Below are 23,491 nucleotides of genomic sequence, written 5' to 3'. Positions count from 1 at the left end.
GGTCCAGCAGGGCTCCACCGGTCGCGGTGTCATGGCAGGTCGGCTCAGCTTCTCCCTCGTCGGATTCTTGGGTCCTGTGGCGACTTCTGAAGTTCCAGTCCACAAAGCACTGCTTTTATGCAGCATACCCCCATTCACTCAGCCTGGCTGTCAATCAAACATGCTAAGTGGTGAGCCGGCCGGCTCACCACTTGGGCCAATCAGGACGTAGTGCGAATTGAGTTGCCTAGGCAACTGAGTCCAGGGTGCCTTAATTCCCCTCCACCCCTCCTAAGTACCCCAGACATAGTGGCACCACTTTGGAGGGCTTCTGTGGAGAAGCCCGCCAAAAAGTGGAACAAAGGGCTCGACTTGGGTTGGAGTCACAGAAGAGAACACAAACGCCATTTTAGAATCAAGTTTTGGCAAAAAATACCAACCGGAGAATTAATATTAATTAAATAAACTGGCGGTATGTTCGAGGCTACCGTAAATAATTAAATAAAGATAGTAGCCTAAAACAATGGGAAATCCCATAGGAAAATATTTGCGGTTGAATATAAAAAGTAGTATCCACTGCCACCAGCCAATACTCGATCAGGGGGGACGGAGACGTGCCCCCTCGACTAACAGACCCTGGGGCAATCGAATTGCCCCAGCCAGTACGTCCACAATATGATGGTTTGTACTGGTTCTGTTCAGAATTTAAGACTAGTAAAGTCAATGGTGACTTTACATGCCCTGGGAGACAGTAGTCAGTCCCAGGGTATAGAGTCTATACTGGGGGGTCACTATGACGCCCCTGTGTTACTGCATGGAGGGTGCTGTGTAACACACATCACAAAACCACATGAAACCCTATGGAGTAAAAGATTCGATAGCCCATTAAACACATCTAGATTCAAAGAAATACATTCACAACATGTCCAAGAGTGAGGGTAAAAGAGTCTCACTCTTGGCAGGAGAAAAAAGTAAACCCCAAAAATCCAGCAAAGCTGCTGGGGGACTCACTAGGTTAGGAAATTCAGCCTAAACGGAGAATTCTCCCTAACACTTTGGCATCTTTAATTTTGGATTTCTGCCTGCTCTCTCAGGGCTGGGTTTCCCATATATGGTAAGCCCTTTCCCGGACAAAGCCTACTTTTTTCCATTCAAATTAACGGTACGTGTTTGTGGCCGGTTGTGGAGGCTGGGACTGTCTGATCCAAGTCATCATCCTGGCCAAAGTGCATATTCCCGGGCAGAGGTTGTGGCCAGAGGCTATCTATGATGAGACAGTCTTTGCCATTTTCAAAGGCGCAGATCCTTACCGCTGGAGGGGTTGGAAGTGACGGCAGCTCAAATCTGGGATAAAAGGAGCCATTCAGCATATCGTCGGAGGAGGCAAGACCCCTTTGAAGAGGAGAATCCTACAGAAGCCCCTGAACCCATTGCAGCCAACCAGCATTGCTTTTGGGGGACCTTGGTAAGTTTTCTGGGACCACACTGTGTGCTGACAAACGCCTGCTTGGGATATCTCACTGGATTGGTCGACATCCCTAGTTCGGACCTGGGACTCAGCTCCTCCTCGCCTTGTAGAACAAGTGGCCTACCCCTGTGTTGGGGAGAAATGTGCCAATTCCCTCTACCTTAGAGACCCTCTGCTACTTTGCTGGATTTTGAGGACCTGATTTTTTAACCTGGAGAGAGTGAAACCCTTTTTCCCCACTCTCTCATGTGTTTTAATGTGATTGTGTACACTGTTTCTTTTGGTTGTGGAGTCTGACAAATTCCATAGGCATCATCTTTTACATTGTCACACAGCACCTTCAGTGCAGTGACACGGGGAAGTCTTTCAGATTTCCCAAAGGTTTAAATACCTTCTCTGGGCTAAACTACTGTTTCCCAGAGCAGGAAAGTGAAATTGACTTTACTTACATTTTTAACTTTGTAGACCCAGCATACGCTATCTCACAATAGGGTGCTGGAGGGGTTACCTCTTTGTCTAGCTTCTCATGTAAATCTTTATATCTTTATTACCTTTTATTCACTGAATGGCTGGTGACAGTGGTTTACTTTTAACTACCGTGGTGTGCATTTACCGCGGGCTGCCTTCACAGCTGCAGTAAAACACCCAAGGGTGCCATTGTTGTCAAAATGGCCCTGGTCTTCTTTTTTTTTTCTCCATTTCTTTGTGGAAAGGTCCTTCTTGAGATTTACTCTGCACGCCTTACCATTGTGTGGTCCCTTTGTTCATTTTGCCTTTGGCAGGATTCCCGAGTGAAGCCTACCTCTGGCTCCAGGCTGTCTGGCGGGGGCAGGAAGCAAGGGCGGTGCCCGAAACTCTTTGTGCTTAATCTCCTACGAGACAGGAATGCGCTCTTAGGTGATTGGACGGCTGGCTGTCCAGCAAGGACAGCCACCCTGCTGGATGACTGACAGCTAGGCTGCAATGAATGGGAGCAAGCTGCATAAAAGGCGAGGCTTTTTGGCTTGGCAGGCAGAGTAGACCACTGGATGAAGGAATCTGAAGAAGAACTTGAAGAGGGCGCCTGCTGCAACTCCTGGACCTTTGGTTTGGCCGCTGAAGCCCCGCTGCTGTGCTCAAACTCAAAATTTGTATCGACAAGAGAAGCCCTTGCAAGGGCGACTTCTCCCTTTGAGTTGGTGGGACCAATCAACTCAAAAGTAAGCCACCTGGACATCCTCTCAAAGCTGGTCGAGTATCCACTGGAGTCGCTGCTGGAACCGGATATCCAGGGAGAGGAACACCAGTTTGTGTGCATTGCTTTTAAGCTGGCCAAGAGCTCCAAGAAGATCCTCCAGACTCGTAGGAAGCAGGACTGACTGAGCCTGAGCCCCCTCAACAGAGTGCAGGACCCCAGAAGCAAGGAAAGCCCATCTTGACAGCCAGGAACCGTGGTGTTGCTATTTGCGGTAGTCATGAGGAGCTGAAACATCAAACAGCCGCTTGTTTGAAGATTGCCAGTTGCGAGCGGTGACTGTCCCATTGAAGTACAGGAGTCCCCAGAAGTCCTCTCTCTTGTCCCCTCGGCTGAGGCCCAGGAACAGCGAGATCTGCTTAGTTGCACAGGAACAGAAGTCATCTGCTACACTTCTTCTTCAATCCAAAGGTACTGTAAAGTCTGAGAGAACTTACCTCTTGTTGTAGAGTTGCTTGCATCATCTACCACTCACTAACAGCTTTTGGCCCTACACTGATTCTTCTTTTTCTTCAAAGACTTCTAAAACATTGTGTAAAGACTTTTCTTACTTACCTGCAAAGTGCTTCAACTCATATAGACAGACTTTTGCCCATTGACTTTGGCTTAGCCTGTTCCACTGAATTACTTTTTGAGGGATCCAAAAGTATTTGCCTGCTTAAGAATATTTGTGATCTCTTGCGTGTTCTAATAACCTTTTCCTTTGACTTATTCCAAAGCTATTCTAAATGTAACAGTGATAGCGTCATGTCCCAGCACCCTAGCTATTGAAGTCACCTGAGGGTGTAGGTTGTGTCTGTAGGCCATCCCAAAAGGGTATATACTGATTTAGAAACTTAAGAGTGTGCATTTGGAAGTATATTTGTGTGTTGTTTTAAATTGCTCACTTCTGAAGAAGGCTTACTCTAACTGACTGATAAATAAATTAATAATTGTTTATTCAAGAAACCTTGAGTTTAAGAATGTATTTGAATACTTGTCACTGTGAATCTCTAACTCCCCTACAGCTAACATTGACCCCTCTTGAGATAAGCCTGGTTGCTCAACACACTAACAACCTGTGTAGTACAGGCTTATACCAAAGGGTGGGTCCCTATTGCCAGGAGGTCAGAGCTGTTGTAGTGCACCCAAAGGGTACTGCATACAATCTTGCCAAACACCCTGCTTTTGCAGCTCTACAGCACAAAGAGAGACATTGGAGGAACAATGTTTTCGTTTACACCACAAGGGTTGTCTTGCAAAGTTAGAAAGGTGTGGCCTGGTGTTCTGGGAGTACTCCAAGGTCGCCATCAACATGGAGGTCCTTTATTTATCTTGCTAGGGTCATCCTGCTGCCTAGTGCCAGGAACCGGCTTGCCAGAGCGCGGAACTGGAGACTATCTGGACCGAAATACCGAAGCTGAAAGTGACATTTGCACCAGCAACCCCTGGACCTCTCCGGACGGAACCAAAGCATGAAAGAAGTTGGTCCAGTGAATTCAGGAGCCCCAGAAACGGTCTCTGAGAAACTGAGTACAGAGGGCGAGTTAAGATACCTGCTTCTACCACCCTACATCTGTGGGATTTAACGGGTGCAAAGTTCTAATCCTACGTCTCCTTTGCCTGACCATGAACTGGTCAAGGGTCCCCCCCTTCCCTGTGCTTCCCCTAAGGTGGTGGACTTGGAAGAGGACTCCTAAAAACTAGGTTTGGCTTGTTTCTTCCTTTTAAAACTTACAAACTGCCAATATTCAGTCTAGGCATTCAAGGGCACTAGGCCCCATCTTTTCTAGCAAGGGAAGGACTTTTTAAATATTTATTTTCATGAGGCTGTGTATTATGTTTTCACATTTTATTTTTAGCCATTCGTTATCAAATTGGTGTAATATTCCCTTGCGGTTTTCTTCACTTACTTTGCTATACTACACTGTTCTTCTTAACTTGCTTAGTTTAAAAGTAAAGTGTTGATGCTCTGTTGCCAGGGCAACCCTGGTATCTCATTTGGGAGTCACTCCCTTGTTACTCCTGTGGCCACCCTTGCTACCATTTCTCAAAATGTAAGCTCCTGGGCGGTGGCTTGCGCCATGTGGCTCTTTGTTTCTGAAGTGGCTGACTTTCTTGTTCAGGCTTCTGGAAAAAAAAACATGGGGTCCCACAAGTGTAACACTATGAGCAGTGACCCTAAATAAGCAAGAATAGGAATAACAAATAATTTGTCTTTCTAGAATTCTATACAATAATTGCTAGACTCATTAAAGGTTTATTTCAGGCCAACTTCAGGGGGTGAGGCACAGATTTAATCTGTTCTTAAACACCTCAACTCAGCCTTTCATTCTTCTGAGGTCAATAAATGAGTACCAACACAGGTTGGGTGATAGTGTATGTATATTTGTTGTATGTAAAGCGCTCGAGCGTAAGTGCTATATAATAACACATTATTATCATGTGGCTTTGGATGTCTGCTTGCATTCACAGTAATTTGGTAATACGGGCCTATACACACTGATGATACATATGGAGACCCATTCTTGTATGAAATGTATATCCCATTATAGTGATATCATAACCATTATTTTCGTAGTGTAATTAGGAACAATGCTATGTGATGCCACTTCCTGTTTTGTCAAGGGGTGAAAGGTCGTGTTCCATTACTTCCCATGATGTCACTTCGGGGTGGGGTCAAGACATCACTTCCTATGATGTCATCAGAGGTCATGTGTCGTGTGATGTCATTTCCGCTACCCCTGGTATTTTGGTTAAATGACGTCCCTTGGGCACCCCAAAGTAAATGTACATATATTTGTATTGTATGTGTGGTGAATTACTCACCTGTGATTGATGACAGTTGTCTAAGCTCTAAATATATATAAAATAGCATTTGTATACATTCTGCCTAACCTGTGTTATTAAGAGTGCTCTGTGAGTGCTGAACTCAATAAATAAACATTAACTCGTAAATAAACATTACCATACCAACTGAAACGTTAACCACGCTCACATTCGCAGAAGGCTTAAGCATTACTGCTCAGTCACACTACCCTGATAGTTTGGCCAGACATTCATGTCTTTCCCTGTTTGCCAGAATAGGGTGGCCTCTCAGAATCTGTCCACAGAATGGATTCTGAAAATCCATCGTAACAGGCGGGAAGTCCACAGAAATACTGCCAAACTAGTAATGAGGCCCAATAGCTTCTCCTTGGCCACTATGTTTTACTCAGTCATGTTTTCAAATTTCATTTAACTGAGTTAGTTCAACTATTCTGACTCTGCTTCGAAGTTCTTCAGATTTAAGGTTTTCTAGATGTATGCAATAGATAATTGACACTGACATGTGATTTGCTCATTTCTGTCTGCTAAAACTATGCACACGTTTCTAGTTACTGAACCGAATTACTCCATCTCTCTTGAATCCATCTAAAGAGGCAGCAGATGCAGAATTAACTCAAAATAAAGGAGACTAAATAAGGGGTTTATGAGAAAGGGAGCAAGCAGTCTCAGAGTGTTAACAATGTCTATCCCACAGACCCTTCTGGCTGCCTAAGCCTAACACCATTCTTGGAGGGATTGAACTTGAGGGTGGCATTGCGAAGAATCGCATAGAGTGAGGTAGAGCATGGGTAAGAAGATGGGAAGCGTACGCACAAAGGATGGGGCATTTCAGTCTCTTTGAAGTGGTTATGGTGGTAATGCAGTTAGCAAAGATCCATTAAAAAAGCCAATGGGGAAATATGTCAGAAGATGAAATGCAATAACCCGCTTTCACCCCAGCTCTTGAAGTACATAATAAGCAAATTAAGCCAGCAATCTTATATGGTGCAGAGATTTAGGGTTACAGCCATCAACCGAGTTTGACTGTAGCGGAGCAAACATTTTTAAAAAGGGGATTGCGCCTTCCACACCATATGTGCAGGCACATGTTAACATAACTTGGGCAGAAATGTATCATGGAAGGGGTATTAGTAAGACCTGCACTCTATTGAATCCGACTTTTGACATCACCCCACCTAGATAATTACAGGGAGACGGCTAAGGACCTACTAATGTCAAACAGATATTCACAAACTTAGGCCTGATGCATTTCTGGTCTGATATGGATCACATAGATAGGAATGCAAAGATCAATATAAAAGGGGCACATTGGGACAAGAGTTAAACAGCTGTTAACAACAAGCGCAAATTTGGGGCTCATGTATGAATATTAGACTCCTACACCGATCTTGGGGAAAAGAACGATACATAGATTTGATTGATCATCCCTATGCTAGGCTGTTGTATATGAAATTGTGGAATTTGCCAATAGCAGCTCTTTTAAATAAATGGAATCCTGAGATATGTGACCATTGCCCAATATGCTTACGAACCAAGGAATCGCTGCCACATTAATTTTTTGCACAGTCTATGATCGATTAAGATTTAAAATCCTTATTAAGAGAGAGGAACATCAGAACAGTAAGCAATGCAATTGCTCTTTGCAAATCTACTGTGGAGTACATAGTGTAAGCATATACATCCACAGAGCATGGCTCAAAAGGAGATCAGCACTGAAGCAAACGTCCGGAAATATATCATTAGGGCAAGTGGCATAGTTGCCCATCGATGTAGACCCCAGTTAAGTGGTTAATTAGGAAGAATTTCTAATGGTTGTAGGTGATTCTGAATGAACAGGCTATGGGCCTCATCAGGGGTTGGGCAGATCAGCAAAAATGTGGCGGTAATGCTATTACTGCTGCATTACCGCTCCACCCAATCCAGAGTTTTCAGTGCCATCACTGCCAACGGTAACAATGCAGAAAAGCCCCAGAGAGACCAATGGACTCAAAATAAATGGGAAATTACAGCACTACAGCAACTCAGGATCCGGTGCAAATTGTGCCGGACTTAGTTGCGATAATGCTATTAGCATTGGCGGTATCCCCAATTACCGCTAGGATACCGCCAAGGCCCTGATGAGGCACTGTAACTGTAGTTTTTAATGAATTTTGCATTCGGAATGTACTGTGTAGTAGAGTATCGCCAGCAGCCCTACAGATATGGGGCGTATCGGCCACTTTTACTCCCTAAAAATTGGCAATTACTCCCAAAAAATAAAAATAGGGAGTACAAATACTTCCAACAAAAAATAGGAAAAAGACATGTAGAATCTTGCACCCCTGCTTTCACCCTCACAGCTCCATGGATATGTTTGGACCAGTGGTGCAGTACCACCACAGGATGAAACTACTATTTTAACTGCCTGATTGGAAGAAGTAAACCTGTATCTTTTAATGTGCATGAATAACTAGGTGCAGAGAAATAAATATTACAAAAACATTTCCGTTTTTCAGTTAAAACATATTTTTACTCGCTTATAAATTACTCTCATTGGGAATTGGACTTGCATGTTTACTCCCTAAAAAATCATTTTACTGCCTACTTCCAAAAATAGGGAGTAAAATACTCCCACTTCCAAATCTTATCTGGCGCACTGATCACCAGTACTCAGTATCCATAAACACAATGCATACTGAGTATTGGTGGTCCTATCATAATGGGCTGACTCTCCTTTTGGCTAAAGTTACACCATCCAAGACCAGACAAGTCAGAGACAACCCCAAACACCAGAAATGGTTCAACCAAGACCGTATTACTCTAAAAAAGCTAAAATGTAAGCCAGAAGCTATATGGTCAAAACATCAAACTCAGGATAATAAAGAAGCATGGAAACAGGTGGATAAAACCTACAAAAATAAAGTGATTGTTTGCAAAAAACTATATTACAATCATGAAATCTCCAACATGGCCAATAGTACCAAAAAACATTTCGAGGCACTCAGACTCCTGGACAAACCCAATGCCCTTCTACCTACTAATCTTGATGCCATCACAGTGCAGGCAGCATTTGAGGATAAATAATTACAGTTGTCTCAGGAGGATAGCTCAGGGGCAACGGTCTCACCTTGAAAGCAAGACGACACGGAGCAACACTGGTTCGATCTCCGGATCCACGCTTAGAAACCTTTGGGTATTAAGCGTGTTATAAATATGCAATTACAATTACAAGCTAGAGAGAATAGTGGGGTAAAAATGCAGACCAGAAATATCACATCTCTAAGTTCTCCTCTCATTGATCCTGAGACGTCCAAACACTGTTTGTTCTCGCTCTCTAATTTTAACATCAATTAAATGCTTCCAGGAAACAAACCGATTTCTCCCAAAATTTCCCTTGATCATGTGGTGCTCTTCGCCCCTTTTTTCACACGTTTCGTTAATGTCTCTTTTCGAGAAGGCAAGGTGCCCAAATCGATAAAAACTGCCACCATCACTCTGCTACCTAAAAAGCCCAATCTAGTTCCTAGGGACCCCTATAACCTTAGACCAATTGCAATTTTCTGCTCAAGGTATTGGACACAGTGGCCTATAAGCAATTCCAAGCTTTTGTTGAGGCCAATGGTATTTTACATTTCAGATAATCGGGCTTCAGACCCAACTTTAGCACTGAGACTGCGTTCGTTGATCTTCAAGCACATATGCTCCACATGGTAGAAGAGGACAGAATGGGCATCCTGACCCTGGTGGACTTGTCCGCTGCCTTTGACCTGGTAGACCATGACACCTTGAAACTGACACTTTGCCACCTAGGGCAATGCTCGAACATTGCAGTTGACTGGTTTCTCTTTCTTATCAGATCGGTATTCTCGTATTCAATGGGGCCAAGCAAGCTCACCCAATAAATCTATATGGCGTGGAGTACCGCAGGGGGGCTATCCTGTCACCTATTCTGTTTGCTCTATACATCCGGCCTCTCTGTACCCTTTTAAACAACTCGAAAGCGTTTTTTACCAACTACGCAGATGATATCCAACTGGTCCTAGAGGTCAGGAGAGACCACCTGGCAGACTCTGCAACTTTGGCCTCAGTTTTTCACCAAATTGAAGATTGGATGTCCTCCAACTGGCTCTGCCTTACTGCAATAAGACAGAACTACTCATCTTTGTCTCAAAGGCAGCGCGGGCCAACCTAGGCCATGCACACTCCAGCTTTCAAATCGGTGCAAGTAGTATCACTGTTCTTAATAAGGTGAAAACCCTGGGCTTCTGCCTAGAGGCCTCCCTAAATTCTGATGCTCATTGCGACCTCTTAACAAAACATTTTAACCATTCCCTCCATCTTCTAAAATATATATGCCTTTTATCTCTAGAGACAATACTGCAATCATTGCCCGTGCCATGGTCTCACAAGACTAGACTACTGTAACTCCTTACTGATGGACGCTTCCTCCAAAAACCTCAGGAAATGTCAAGTACTGCAAAACTGTGCTGTGCGCACGATTAACAACCTTCTCAGAAATAAACACATTTGAACTCACAGAAGGGAGCTACATTGGCTTCCTATCAAAGATTGAATTAACTTTAAGGCAGGTACCATCATCCACAAATGTGTGTACGGAGAAGCCCCTTCTTACCTGAAGACGCTGGTCCCTCAGTATCACCCGGCCAGAGTACTAAGCACTGCTAACAAAACAGATTGTTGGTCCCAGGTTCAACCGGGAGATGGGCCTCGGCAGATCTTTTCAGGTCAAAATGGCTACATTTTGGAATTCACTTCCCGCCGCTATGACTCTTGGCCATAACTCCCAAACCTTCCGAAAAGCCCTAAAAACCCTGCTATTTAAGTAAGCCCTTCCTTCCAGCTAGTGATCTCGTCCTGTTTTTTGTGTTGGTTCTCCTTGTGTTTTTGTCGTGCCCCGATACCAATGGGCTCTTCATCGCATAAGAAATGCATAAATAAATGAAATAGAATAAATGGAAGACCAGGTTTTAAATCGAATTTTATATGTTTCTGTTTACAGAATGATGTTTTTAAAAGGAACTTGGATATTATTTCATGTTTTCTTTAATGTGAATTATTTTTATATCTGTATTTTTATCTGTGTATTTGCTGTAAGACTTTTTTGTCAGATAAAGCAAAGTAAAGAAGAAACAAATGAGATCCATTGAACAGAGTACAAAGTGAATGATTATTGCCATTTGCAGCCTGTACATAGCACTATCCTCCAACCTGTGTGCACCTCCTCACATGCCATGTCATCTCCCTCCTATATTTGGTCCAATGCAATCGTTTTTGCTTAATCACCGCCTAATAGCCAAAACTTAAAAGGCTTTGTCATTATCATGTGGTAAGTGCTGCTAGTTTTAATTTTGGCTTTAAGAATGGAAACTATTGTTAAGGATTTGAGCTCTTTCGATTGCACTGGAAGTTTTCTCATTCTAGGCCAACAGTCATACTGTGATATTTGAAGACCAGGTTTTGAAGTGAGCATATTTCCCTCTAGGAATAAACATCTGAGTAGTTCTGCATTCAAATTGTGGCTTCCAAACGTGCGTCATTCAGTTTGTGTCTGTCTTTCAGTGCCAGGAAATCATAGAGAGCTCCTTGAGCACCGCAACTGTACTGGCTGATGATGTGGATTTTCACTCCTTCCCTTTTGATTCATTCGGCAAAGGGCTAATCAAGAAAACAAGGACAAGTCCAGATGCCTTTGTGCAACTTGCCCTGCAACTGGCACATTTTCGGGTAAGCTTATACTACGTAAAATATGCTCTACCTAGTTACCTTTTTCAAGTTACGTATATCGGTCTGTGGATATCTACTGAAAGATACTTTCCTTCTGTTGTGCTTTTATTGGTACTATTTAAATGTAAAATGGTTTATGGTAAACAGATTGACTAATGTAGTATGTTAGGTTTACAGCTGTGCAGCTGCTAATTCTTGTGACCAAGTCCCCTACTTGAACCTGGGGGTCCACAGGAGGGTGTCACTGTTAGGGAGATGTATCCGTTTTATGCTTAATTTCCTCTCCTAGTGAGAGCCCCAGCGCTTTTTGCTTGTCTTCTGGACTTTTTTCTTGTTCTCATGAATGAGGGGAGCTTTTTCCCCCTCATTCATTCTTATTTGCTCTAACCATGGCAACTCTTTGTTTTACCTTATTTTATGGAGTCTTGCTTTCACTTTTGCAGCACACTGCACCCTATGTGCAGTGGTCCTGGGGACCCTTTTGGGTTCTCCTTTTTATATTCTTATTTTCCTTAAAAACTACTGTTCTTAAGGAAAGAGGTATACTTTGTATCCTTCCTAAACTTCAACTTTTGAGAGATCAGCACCCCCACCTTATATGGAGTGCCCAGGAGATACGTAGTATCCCCCTTCTCTCTGCTCCTGTAACGTTTTGGTTAGAGTGACAACCCTATAGTTATGGCTGGTGACAGTGGACGTGGTCTACCGACTTTTGTGCAATTTTCCACCGCAGGCTGTATTCGCAAGTCCCGGTTATGCATAAAAGGGTCACCTATGTTCTAACATGGTGGCTCCTTTCTTTTATCACCATTTCTTGTGGTTATCCTTTGTTAGCCCTTCTTCTACCATTCTTGGAGGGGGAGGTCTGAATGTGAGTTTTGCCCTTGGAGGGAAACCTTTGTCTGCCCGCTAAGGTTCCAATGTGTCTGTGAGGACAGGAAGTAGGGAAGGAGTTAAACTCTTCCCCTCTCGGGGCGTGGTTGAGCAGCAAGGGAAGTGGCGGCTTGACTGTGAGCTCCAGCCTTGGCAAACTCCTGAACAATATTATATCCTCGAGTGTGCTTGCTTAGTGAACTTTCTGTTGATACAGTGGTAGCTGTTGATTTGGAGCAGGCGCTGAGTTTGGCAAGCTGAGGACAGAAATCCAGTATGCTGGAGGTCTTGGCAGTGCAGCGTTGGGCGCTGGCTGAGGCGTCCAGGAGCGATGGCGAAATCCTTACTGGAGCCCGGCACTGCAGAGGCCTGTAAGGTGGAGGAGCGCCAGAGCTGACGCCTCCAAATGGATTGAAGCACCCCCAACAACACATAGGACCACAGTGACGGCGCAAAGAAACGCTGGCGGGAGTAATCATTGGAGACAGACTGTGACGGCAGAGGCCGTGGACGGCGTGTTGGAATTTGTAGGCGAAGGGGAGCGACATTGGTTTCTACGACCCTCCTGATCGCACATGGTCTGGACCTGCACCCCGGATAATATACATATCCTGTGACCTGTTCCTCTGCACCCTCCACACCACAGCGAAACGAGAGCACGGAGGTGGCGTAATCCAGGGAGCAGCACCGAATACAGATCTGTACCATACCACACGGTATACCACTCTACTCGGAGGGGAGTTTGAGACCTGTGCAGGACCAGCTGCTGGAAGAAACGCATGCAATTCGACTTGGGCTTGGTCCTGGGTACCGACAGACCTGGCAAGGTAGGCGACTCAGCCGGATAATTTTTTGGCGCATCTTTACTCTTAAGACACTAGTGACCCTGTGGGGCCTCCATCCGCAAACCCAGACTACCATCATCCACATAGAGGTCCCGAAGCCAAGCGGGATTAAAGTGTGATCCTGTACCATTAATGTGAAGGCACACCATTTCAATTGGTCACTTTAATCTAGTCCGGTACACCCACAGAACGGTGTAGTGTAATATCAGAAACAGGAGCTGAATGGACACTAAGAAGAAATGCATGGTGTTACCCCCTGAATTTTTTTGTAAAAGGCCACTGCAGTCAGAGGCCCCTTATAGGAGCTAGAGTATGGCTAGGTCCTGGGCGCTACAGTGTTCTAGAGAGCCGGTTGGGCGACTAGCACAGGTGTGAGGAGGCTGCCGAAGACCCTTAGGCACTTAAAGAGGTACACTCCAGTGGTGTGCGCGGTACAAATTTCCTTTCACATTAACATCTGAATCCAGGACCAAGCAACATATAAAGGTCACCAGTAAGAAAAAAGCCAATTACGATAAATCCTGTGCTAGAAAGTTATTAGGTCTGTTTGGACAAGTACTGTGAACAAACTGCTATTTGGAAGAAGACAACTGACAAAAATCCCCTTCCGACCGAACTGTGGTAAATAAGTGATGGCTGGGGGAGCAACATGACAAGGGGAGCCGGAAAGAAAGGTGGCTTAATGGACTCATTCACCAGCAACCATGCGTCAATCACTGGACCGGCAACCCCGGAGCAAGCGGTAGGCTCCGGTATCGCAACTGGGAAGGCTTGTGATGACCAACTACTGATGGCAATGCAAAGTGGCTACATGACTGTCAATGTCAAATTGTGGCAACCATTGGGTCTCTAAAATCCAAACTCGAAAAGGAAAGCGGCCGTATTAATGAGGTTGAGATCAGGCTAGGTGAAGTGGAAGACAAGGTGAGCTACATGACCGTGACATAGCAACATTGAAGGCAGAACTCACTAAAACCTGAGGGAAATGCGATGATCTTGAATCACGTTCAAGGTGGAACATTGTGTACATTGTCAGAGTGCCCGAGGCAGCATGCAAGGGACCTAACGAACCATTTATTGAAGGTGGTCTAAAAATGTTGACACAGATCAGTTCTCCACACACTCTGCATTTGAGTGTGCACACTGTTCTCTGGCCCTGGTTCCTAGACAGAGGGCCCCTTCACGCACCATTATTGCAAAAATGCTTAATTATAACATTCTGAAATTGTCTAGAGAACAGGGACGCTCTGTTACAAAGCCAACAACATTCACATTTACCCCCACTTGCGGGTGGGGTCCAGGCCCCAAGAAGATCGTACGACCCAGTGAAGAGATTACTGACTGCTAGACATGTCCCATATACCCTTATGTTTCCTGCAAAATACTCTTATGTCCCGTCCCCTCCCATTTCCTCCATACTGCATGGGCGTCCCTTCCTAGGGACGGTAGACGGAACCATTTTCACCAGAAAACGCTTCTTCCCCTTTAAAATAAGTGGCGCGCAGGAGTATGGCCCCACAGCCCCGATTATGCACAAATAGGCCACCTATGTTCTAACATGGAGGCTCCTTTCTTTTTTCTCCATTTCTTGTATGGTTGTCTTTTGTTAGCCCTTCTACCACTCTGGGAGGCGGAGGTCTGAATGCAAGTTTTAACTTTGGCAGGAAATCTTTGTGCGAGTTAGAAACTCCCCTGTCCTTTGACTGCTGATGTGCCTGAATGGAACCAGTTCCCACTGGGGGGCTGGTTTTCCTGATTGGACAGCCACCCACCTCTTTCTGTAAACTGCAGTGAGAGTTTGCAGAGGAATGAATGGGAAATCCTAATAGGTGAGGTTCCTGAGGCAGGAGGCAAGTTGACCACTGGAACAAAAGATCCGAAGCAGAAGATGACCACAGACGCCGGCAGACCCTTCCAGTAACCGCAAAGAGACCACTGCTGCCCTGACCCCCGTTTTCTAATCGACAGAGGCGCCCCAAGGGGGGGGACTCCTTCCCTTTTGGCTGGTGGGGCCTAGAAACCATAAGATGAGCTGCAGAACGAGCCATCCCCAATGTACTGTGACCTTGCAGGGCGGCAAACCGCGAATACAAGGGGACCTCTGACCCAATTGCAGTGCAACATCTTCCAGTGCATGAATCCTCCCAGAACTTTGGTGAGCTCCAGTTGGACCTCCAGAGGCAAGATCTCCCTCTTCAGAGTCCCCTCACCAGAATGCAGGACTACAGAATCGAGGTGGATCGACCAGGAAGTAACCATTCACTATTGGAGCTTGTAAAAAGGTACCAAAACTGCAGACCAACGTCGGAGATCGAAATCCCTTGCTGCGGGTCCTTACTTTCGACTGCTGCTGCGACATCCCTTCCAGAGACCCTCCTTTCATCACCAGACTGAAGAAACAGGAGACCGGGGCCACCGCTGCTGCACGGGAAAGAATCCAGCTGCATTTTCTTCAATACTCCTAAGGTACTGTTGGGCTCAAGGTAGTACTTACACCATAGCCAGGTGTTTGGGTGGTCACACATACTCATTGCCCAGGCTTAACAAATTGTGATCCTATAGGGAGTCCTTTACAAGGTCCGTACTAACCTTTGTATTCCACTAAAGCATTCTATTTAAAAGTAACCAAAAAACATAGCCTTTTCTGCTGCTGCAAAAGACTTTGCACCCCTTCAGAACCTGATAAACACACTATCTGGGCTAAAGGTTCCTGTGAAGAGACATCAAATCCTTGGATCACAGTTATTTAAATTTGGCAGAAACACCTGCTGATACAAGTAACTCGGGCGTAATGGGAAACATTGACATGTTTGCAAGGGTTAAGAGGGGAACTCATGGGAGGCGTGGATAAGAGCCATGGCGGACGGACTGGCTCTGTAAGAGCTCCCGGCCACGCAACCGTTGCAAATGCCACAGTAAAAGCAAGTTTCGCGTGCCACGCAGCGGAAGAACTGTGTCGAGAAGCATGCTGGCGCAAGCTCTCCAAGTTTCGCGTCCCTCAAAGAAGAGGAACCTGCAATTCTAGAGATCCCCCACGACGCGGGAAGCGGCCGAGTCCCACCACCAATATGGTGGCTGGTGCTATCCCGGCAACTCAACAGGCCGGCAACCACTGAGTCTTGGGAGACGGGGGCTGAAGACCCGCACCGGCCACCGGGAGCCGGGTGGATCTCTGCCGGCGATCCGAAAAACTGTGCCAGCCCCGGCGCGAGCTCCATCACCCCGATCCCCCGGGGGCCCGGTCTGGGCGCCAATGTAGTCTGCTGGCGATAGAGGCCCTCCCCTCCACCCCCCAAAGAGGAAAGGCGCCAGAGCAGCTCCCGGCACGGGGCCCGACGGCCTGAGAAAGCAAGCAGAGCGGAGCACCTGCAGCAACACCAGCAGTGGACGGGTAGCCGGGTTCCCCCCCTCTCCCTTCCGGGCATCACTGACTCCTGCTTTTGGGCCTGGACACTCCATTGGAATCCCGGCGGCACCCATCCCCCACCCAGCAGCATGGCGGCGGCACACACCACTCGGGGGGGATTCCTCGCCATCCTGAGCCCTGCAATGTCTGGGATCCCGACCTGCTGTATGAGCCCTAACGCCAGCCACAACAACCGGATCCAGCGCCTCCCCGCAAACCTCCATCCCATTGGGACCTGCTCCACCCACCAAGCGGGTGGGCTAGCCTCTGGGTCTGCACACCGTGGTGGGGCTCTCTGCCCTCCACCCCCCGATGCTAACCCCTCTCCCCCCATCAAGCAGAGCCCCATCATTTGGAGGTATAGGGGCACAATCCGGGGACTCCCCGCAGTGAGGAGCGGGTGAGCGGGGGCCCATCTACGCTGCAGCATAGCCGCAGAGGGCAACGGACTGAACGCCCCTCCCCTCGCAACACTCCATCTTGCAGGAGACCCCACCACACTAAAGGCAGTCTACCCCAGGCCCGAATCTGTGGCCCCATGCCAAAGCGCCCTGGAATTGCCACTGGGTCTGCTGCAGCTGGGGAGACCGTTACGGAGCTCGGTCCCCCTCGTGCAGGTGGGAGGCCCCTGCACCCCGTACGCACGGGCGTGGCCTGGGAGGCACCCCGATCAGCAACTCACCCCACATATGCCCGCTTCAACACAGCCTGCTCGGCAGAAGGTAAGGCGGCACCTGCCGCACTGGGGACTGACAGACAATCGGGGGAACGGGGGAACTACTCCCAGCCGCGGACTCTCTGGGGCAGCCCTGACATTGGCAAGACTAGGACTGAATAAAATAGGCCCTCAGCAAGGAAACTTTGAACTACCCGCCCTATCCGTGGGATCTCAACCCACCCCCGGGGAACCTGAAAACACTACTGGGCGGGGGTGGGCCAAACAATGCTCCCAAGCAAAGCTGCCCCCTAAAAACACCAACAGCGAAGCCCTACACCCGAAGCAGAGACCAGCAGAAGCTCCCAATAGCTCCCAAGGCACAGTGGCCCACGAACAAAGGATCAACAAACCTCAATCTCCAGCAAAACACCCGTGGGAGCTCCCCCCACCCTCACTACTCGTAAGGCAGTCGGTCCAGAACACTTAAAGGCAGCACCCCGCCCAGCAAACGCGCTGCCCCCCCCCCTGTGGTGCGACTGGGAAGCTAACGACCCAAAAGCGCGTCAACGAGTCCCTTGGGGGGGGGGGTTGTTCAGTCTCGCGCAGCCGTCCGTCAACCCACTCTACAGTCGGCAACCCGGGAACCGATCCAGAGCAGCCTGGTGGTTGGGCGCAAGACCTCAGAGAGACCCACCAAACCAAGTCCGCTGCCCCATCAGTATGTCTAGGAACCCCAAGCCAACAAAGCAAACAGACATTGCAGCCTTGCTAACCACTCCAATGGCGGAGAAATCCAAAAAAGGGGAGCGCCACAAAGGCACAGCAGCAGGTTCCTCCCCAGAAATGGCCCCGGACCGAAGGCGCAAACAGTTACTAAAGCCAACCTACAAGACCTCCTCACAGCAATTACCAAGGAATACCAAAGGGGGGAAGGATGAAGTTGAGAGCAAAATCTCATCCCTGGACAAGAGGTTGGGGGAAATCGAGGCTAGAACTGAAGAGATAGAAACTACCATCTTCGAACAAAACTTTGAAATTGGAACGGGAACCGACAGGAACGCAGTACTGGAAGCCAGATGTGAAGCGCTCGAAGCCAAAGAGGACGCGGTGAACAGGTCAAGGCGCAACAACATCCACCTGAGGGGGGGGGGGTCCCAACCTCAGTCTCGGACGGTGACCTGGACCAATATGTAAAAGACCTGTTCCGCTTCATCATATCCTTGCCAGATGAGGCCCACTTGGAGCTGGACAGGGTGCATAGAACCCGGGCGAGACAAAACTCCTCTTCTCCTCCACACGTTCTTGCCCGAGTGCACTTCTTCCGAGTCAAAGAGGAGATCACGCGGGAGGCTAGAAGTACAGCCTGGATCCACTTCAGAGACGCTGCTATATCCCTTTACCAGGACCTGGAAGCAACAACGTTAGCAAAAGGAAAAGCCCTAAAACCAATGGCAGAATGGCTCTGCGAGAAGAAAATAACATACCGATGGGGCTTCCCCACGGCCCTGTCCTTCACCTGGGAGAGGCCCTGTCCTTCACCTGGGAGAGCAAATCACAGCTGATCTCCTCCCCTAAAGTGGCAGAAAACTTCATGAACCCCGAGACCGGGGACAGGGAACCCAATGGAGCAGCGCTCAGCCCCAAAGGTGCTAGGTGCGAGCCTCTAAGCACATGGTCCCGAGGCGATAGGCACCCTAGGGTACGCGGGCCCGCCCCCAGGAACAAGAAAACAAACAACCAATAAAGACGAGCCGCCGAGCATCCCAAAGACCCCACCAGATCAGCCCCGAGAACTACAGACACAGGAACTCAACTTAGTGGATCTCTACTACACCATACGGCAATCCTCTCGCTATTCTGGAAACGCAAGAGGCGTTATGGCCTCCTATCTAGCTGGTTGCGTTGGCCCGGCCACAGGCCACGTTGGTCGAAGGCTGGACCGTAAGACCAAGTTTTTCTTCAAAGTGGGAGTTCGGAGTCATGGAGATGGGAGACCTTGTCAAAGATATCGGATTCCCCAGAATCCAAAACCAAGCTGTGAGGAACAAACCCCAAAAAGGGGGGCTGCCCTTACTAGCAACTATACTTAGCCCAGATGGCTGCCCCAGATAGGAAAATCATCATGTTGACCTGGAACGTACAAGGCCTAAACGCCCCGGGCAAGAGGAAATCAGTGGAACAAATACTCTCCCAAGTATCCGCAGACATCGTCTTCCTACAGGAAACCCACCTACTAGCTGCCAACGAAAATCGGATAGCCTTCCTCCGCTATCCGAAACGCTACTTTGCCTCCTCTGGCCAGAAAAAAAGAGGGGTTGCCATCCTTCTCAGCCGCGACCTGCCACTGACTCAGATCACGATCAAGAGAGACCGAGAAGGACGTTACCTACTATTGAAAGGCCTCCTCGTCGACCTTCCCATCACCCTCGCGGTGGTATACTGCCCAAACAGCGCCCAAGACCGCTTTCTCCACAGCCTGATTCCAGTTGTGGCGGCATTCTCAGAGGGTCAGCTTTTGATCGGCGGGGACTTCAATCTAACACCAGACCCTGACCTGGACAAAACACTCCCTCCTACTAGGGAGGACTACATCAAAGCCCTGGCCATGGCAGAGTTCTTGCGGGAAACCGACACCATAGATGCCTGGAGGCTGTTTAACAAGAAGGAAAGAGACTATTCATTCTTCTCGCATGTCCATAGAGGCCATTCGCGAATCGACCTGCTCCTAACCTCCAGCGAGCTCTTCCCCTGCATAGAAGGCATCCAAATCGGCCTGAGAGCCATCTCGGATCACGCTCCCGTGATTATGCGCCTGCGAACACTGGGAATGCCGGAACTGCCGAAATGGTCCTGGAAGCTACAAGACCAAACCCTAGCGGACGCAGTTTGCAGAATGGAAATTGCTGAGGCACTCACAAACTACTTTGCAGAGAACTCGACCATCGACACCTCAGGGGCAATCCTCTGGGATGCCATGAAACCGGTGATTCGAGGCGTAGCGATCAACTGCGTAGCGGGGCTCAAGAGACTTAACCAACTACAGCAAGACAAGCTGGAGGAAAGGGTCAAGGAAGTGGATGATACCTTTTTAAAAAGCACCAGACTAAAGCTACCGGCCGGGCACTCAAGAGAGCGAAATCTGAACTAGAGATGCACCTGGTGGACCGCTCAGCCAAGGCCCTGGCCTATACAAAACAATTCTACTACCAAAACAGCAACAAGGTGAAGCCCCTCCTGGCGTACAAGTTGAAATAAGTTCACTCAGGAAACAACATCCAAGGCCTGGCAGACCCGAGCTGTAAAAACCACTATACAAAGCCAGAAATCCTCGAACTCATGGCGCACCACAGAGAAACCCTGTCTGGACCCCCCACATCCAAGTGGGTGCAGCTGAGCTTCCTGGCTCCCGGCCAAGGAGTACCGCCGCAGCTCCAACTCGAATCGCTGGAGCGCCCAATCATAGCAGAGGAAGTAGGCGATACGATCCCCGCCCTGAAGAATATGGCCCCGGGCCCAGACGGCTTTACTGCCCAGTTCTACAAGAAATACACCAATATCTTGTCCCCCGAGCTTGCAATCCTATTCAATTACTTTCTCGAAACGGGCACCACAACCCCGTCGATGGAGGAGTCCGTGATAGTCCTCATCCCAAAGCCGGGGAAAGACCGGACCCAATGCGCCTCATACAGACCTATCACTCTGCTAAACAATGATGCAAAACTGTTTGCAAAGATCCTGGCGAACAGACTGGCACCGACTCTCCCAAGCATAATCCACCCGGACCAAACCAGCTTTATCCCAGGCCACAGCACACACGATAACATCAGGCGTACAATCAACACAATCAAATCGGCCAACAGAATGAGGTCGGAGCTGATAGTCATGTCACTTGATGCACACAAAGCCTTCGATAGGCTGGACTGGGGCTACATCAAGAAAATACTAAGACACTACAAATTCAGCCCAAACTTCACCAAATGGGTCCTAGCCAACTACCAGCACCCCCCCCCCACACATCTCAGAGTGAACGGTATCAAGTCTGAGAGAATCGCTATCACAAGAGGCACCAGGCAAGGCTGCCCCCTATCCGCCTTCATATCCGCGCTCTCTATGGAGCCCTTTGCAGACAGAATAAGAGCGAACCCAGCGATCCACGGTCTCTCAGTCGGCGGAGAGTCCTACAAAGTAGCCCTCTACGCAGACGATTTACTCTCAACAGCCTCTCATCCTAAATAGTCCAGGCAAGCAATATGGCAGGAATTAGAAAAGTTCGGAGAAGCAGCAGGATTCCAGGTAAACTTCTCAATCTGCAGTAATGGGTCTCAACATACAAGAGAAACACAAGGCCCCCCTAGTGGCCAAATGGCCAATCCCATCGGCAAAGCAGCATCTCACCTACCTGGGAGTCCTTATGCCAACTAAAACGGAAAGGATCTACAAAATTAACTTTCGCCCACTATTCGCAGAATTCCAAAAAGATCTAGCCAGATGGCAAAAGCAGGAAATCTCATGGTTCGGAAGGATCACCGCAGTGAAAATGAACTTAATCCCAGGACTACTATGTCATTGTCTGTCCCTCCCAGTCATGGCCCAAAAAACTGCCATCCAAAAGCTACAGGCAGACCTCCTAAAGTACGTCTGGGAAGGAAAGAAGCCGCGAATACCAAGAAGCATCATGCTCTGAAGTACCGCGGCGGGTGGCCTAGGGGTCCCAGACATCAGCAGATACTGCCTCGCAGCACAGCTCTCTCACGCCTTCGCATGGAAACTACAGGACCCTCAACCCCGTTGGCTAAGGACAATTGGTGCCAGTCGCCGATAGAAAGCCTACCACACAGGAGAAGCCCTGACCACTCCAACAATGAGGAATCGCTGACAGCGACAAAAAACAGTGACAAGCTGGAAGAAAGCAGCCCCCCAATGTAACCGCAGAACTACGACAGGCCCTCTCACTCCCATCTGGGACAATCCGGACTTCTCTCCCAGCGTCTCCCCGAACAGCTTCGACAAGTGGAAAGCGGGCGGACTGCGCGTCATCGCGGACCTCTTTGAAAACGGCGCTCCTCTGAACTTTGAAGCCTGCAAGACTAAATTCCAGGTCCCGGAAACAGAAAGGTGCAGGTATGTCCAGCTCAGGCACTGGCTATCAAGCGATGGAGTCGGGCAAGGCGGAAGCAGAGAGCTATCAGCCCCAGAGAGCACTCTCATGACCACCCCTCCTAAAGGGAAAGTGGCCACCCTATACAGACTACTAGATAGAACGGACCCGAACAAGAAGGAGCCTTACATGATAAGTTGGGAAAAGGACATGGGAAGAGAGATTGACCAAGCGGAATGGAGCCATATCTGGCCCCGTGTTCACAAAAGCGTAACCAACAAAGAATGGGCCTTTAAGGTGTGTTACAGATGGTACCGAACCCCAGAAATCCTCAACAAATGCAACCCCTCCATCCCACCAAACTGCGGCAGAGGATGCTCAGACAAAGGCACACTATACTTCTATTATGGACCTGTCCCAAAGCGGCCCAATTCTGGAGGAACGTCCTCGACCAAATCAAACTAATCACAGGCCTCACAATCCCGTGGGACCCGGGAGTAGTCCTGTTGCGGTCAACAGGCGAAGGTCGATTCCCTCTGTCCAGCCGTCTAGCTGACCTCTGCCTGCACCTACTAACGGCGGCAAAAATATCGATCGCCAGACTATGGAAAAAAAAACAGGGCCCATCAATCCCAATGTGGTGGACCAAATGTTGAGAGATAGTTGCAGCAGAAAAAATCACGGCCGTGCGCTTCAATAGCAGAAGCAAATTCTACCAAACCTGGGCCCCATGCCTGGACTACACGCAGCAATTCCCGGGAGTGGCAAGACAGCCCCCAACCCTGCGATGGATGGAGAAAATGGACTGAATACCCGACGGAGGCAAAACAGAGACAACTCTGGTGGCCTTGCCGGAGCCCAACACCAACATCGTCTCGCCTCCCGAACATCAGGGCAAACTCAGGCCTAGAACTCGGCACCCCCGCCTACCCCAAGAACGCACAGCAAGAAAGAGACTGATCACCAATACAGCTTATTGTGTAAACCTATGCTCCCTATGTCTCCACTGCCCCCTCCCACTGTTCCCTTTTCAGACCTCAGTTTTACTGTTCTGTCAGATTTGTTGAAACAAAGCTTTAATGTCTCCTTGGACCCGATGTCTTGACGAAAGCTATATGTTTCCTGTGTTTATTTTGTTTTACTTACCACTGCTATAAAACAATAATGTGAAAGGTTGAAAAGAAAAGGTGAACTCATGAATCCGGCAATCCACCACTGGTTCACTATCGGTAACATTCTTGTGTATGGTCCACAAAACCAGTAGGCCAACACCAACTGGGAGGTCAGTTTATGATTCACGAGTAAGACTTTCGGGCTGCGAACACTGCACCCCCATTTCTAGTGACTAGCAGCAGAACTCAAGCTGAGCCACTGAAACTTGGGCTTCACCTAGCTCAA

At 48.2% G+C, this 23,491-nt stretch overlaps 1 protein-coding gene across 5 annotated transcripts in view; it reads left to right on the top strand.

Moving 5' to 3' along the window:
* The window catches only part of CPT1A (carnitine palmitoyltransferase 1A), a 634,145-nt gene that overhangs the window by 413,666 nt on the left and 196,988 nt on the right, over positions 1–23,491 (top strand). For all 5 annotated transcript variants that reach the window (XM_069624124.1, XM_069624123.1, XM_069624122.1 and 2 more), the window contains exon 14: positions 11,049–11,213. In XM_069624124.1, the coding sequence (XP_069480225.1) occupies positions 11,049–11,213 (165 nt within the window). The remainder of the gene's footprint in view (positions 1–11,048; positions 11,214–23,491) is intronic.

The sequence above is a fragment of the Ambystoma mexicanum genome, chromosome 11, assembly GCF_040938575.1.
Source record: "Ambystoma mexicanum isolate Mex_15411 chromosome 11, UKY_AmexF1_1, whole genome shotgun sequence".
In the NCBI taxonomy this organism is placed as follows: domain Eukaryota; kingdom Metazoa; phylum Chordata; class Amphibia; order Caudata; family Ambystomatidae; genus Ambystoma; species Ambystoma mexicanum.
This window is presented reverse-complemented; position numbering and strand designations above follow the sequence as displayed.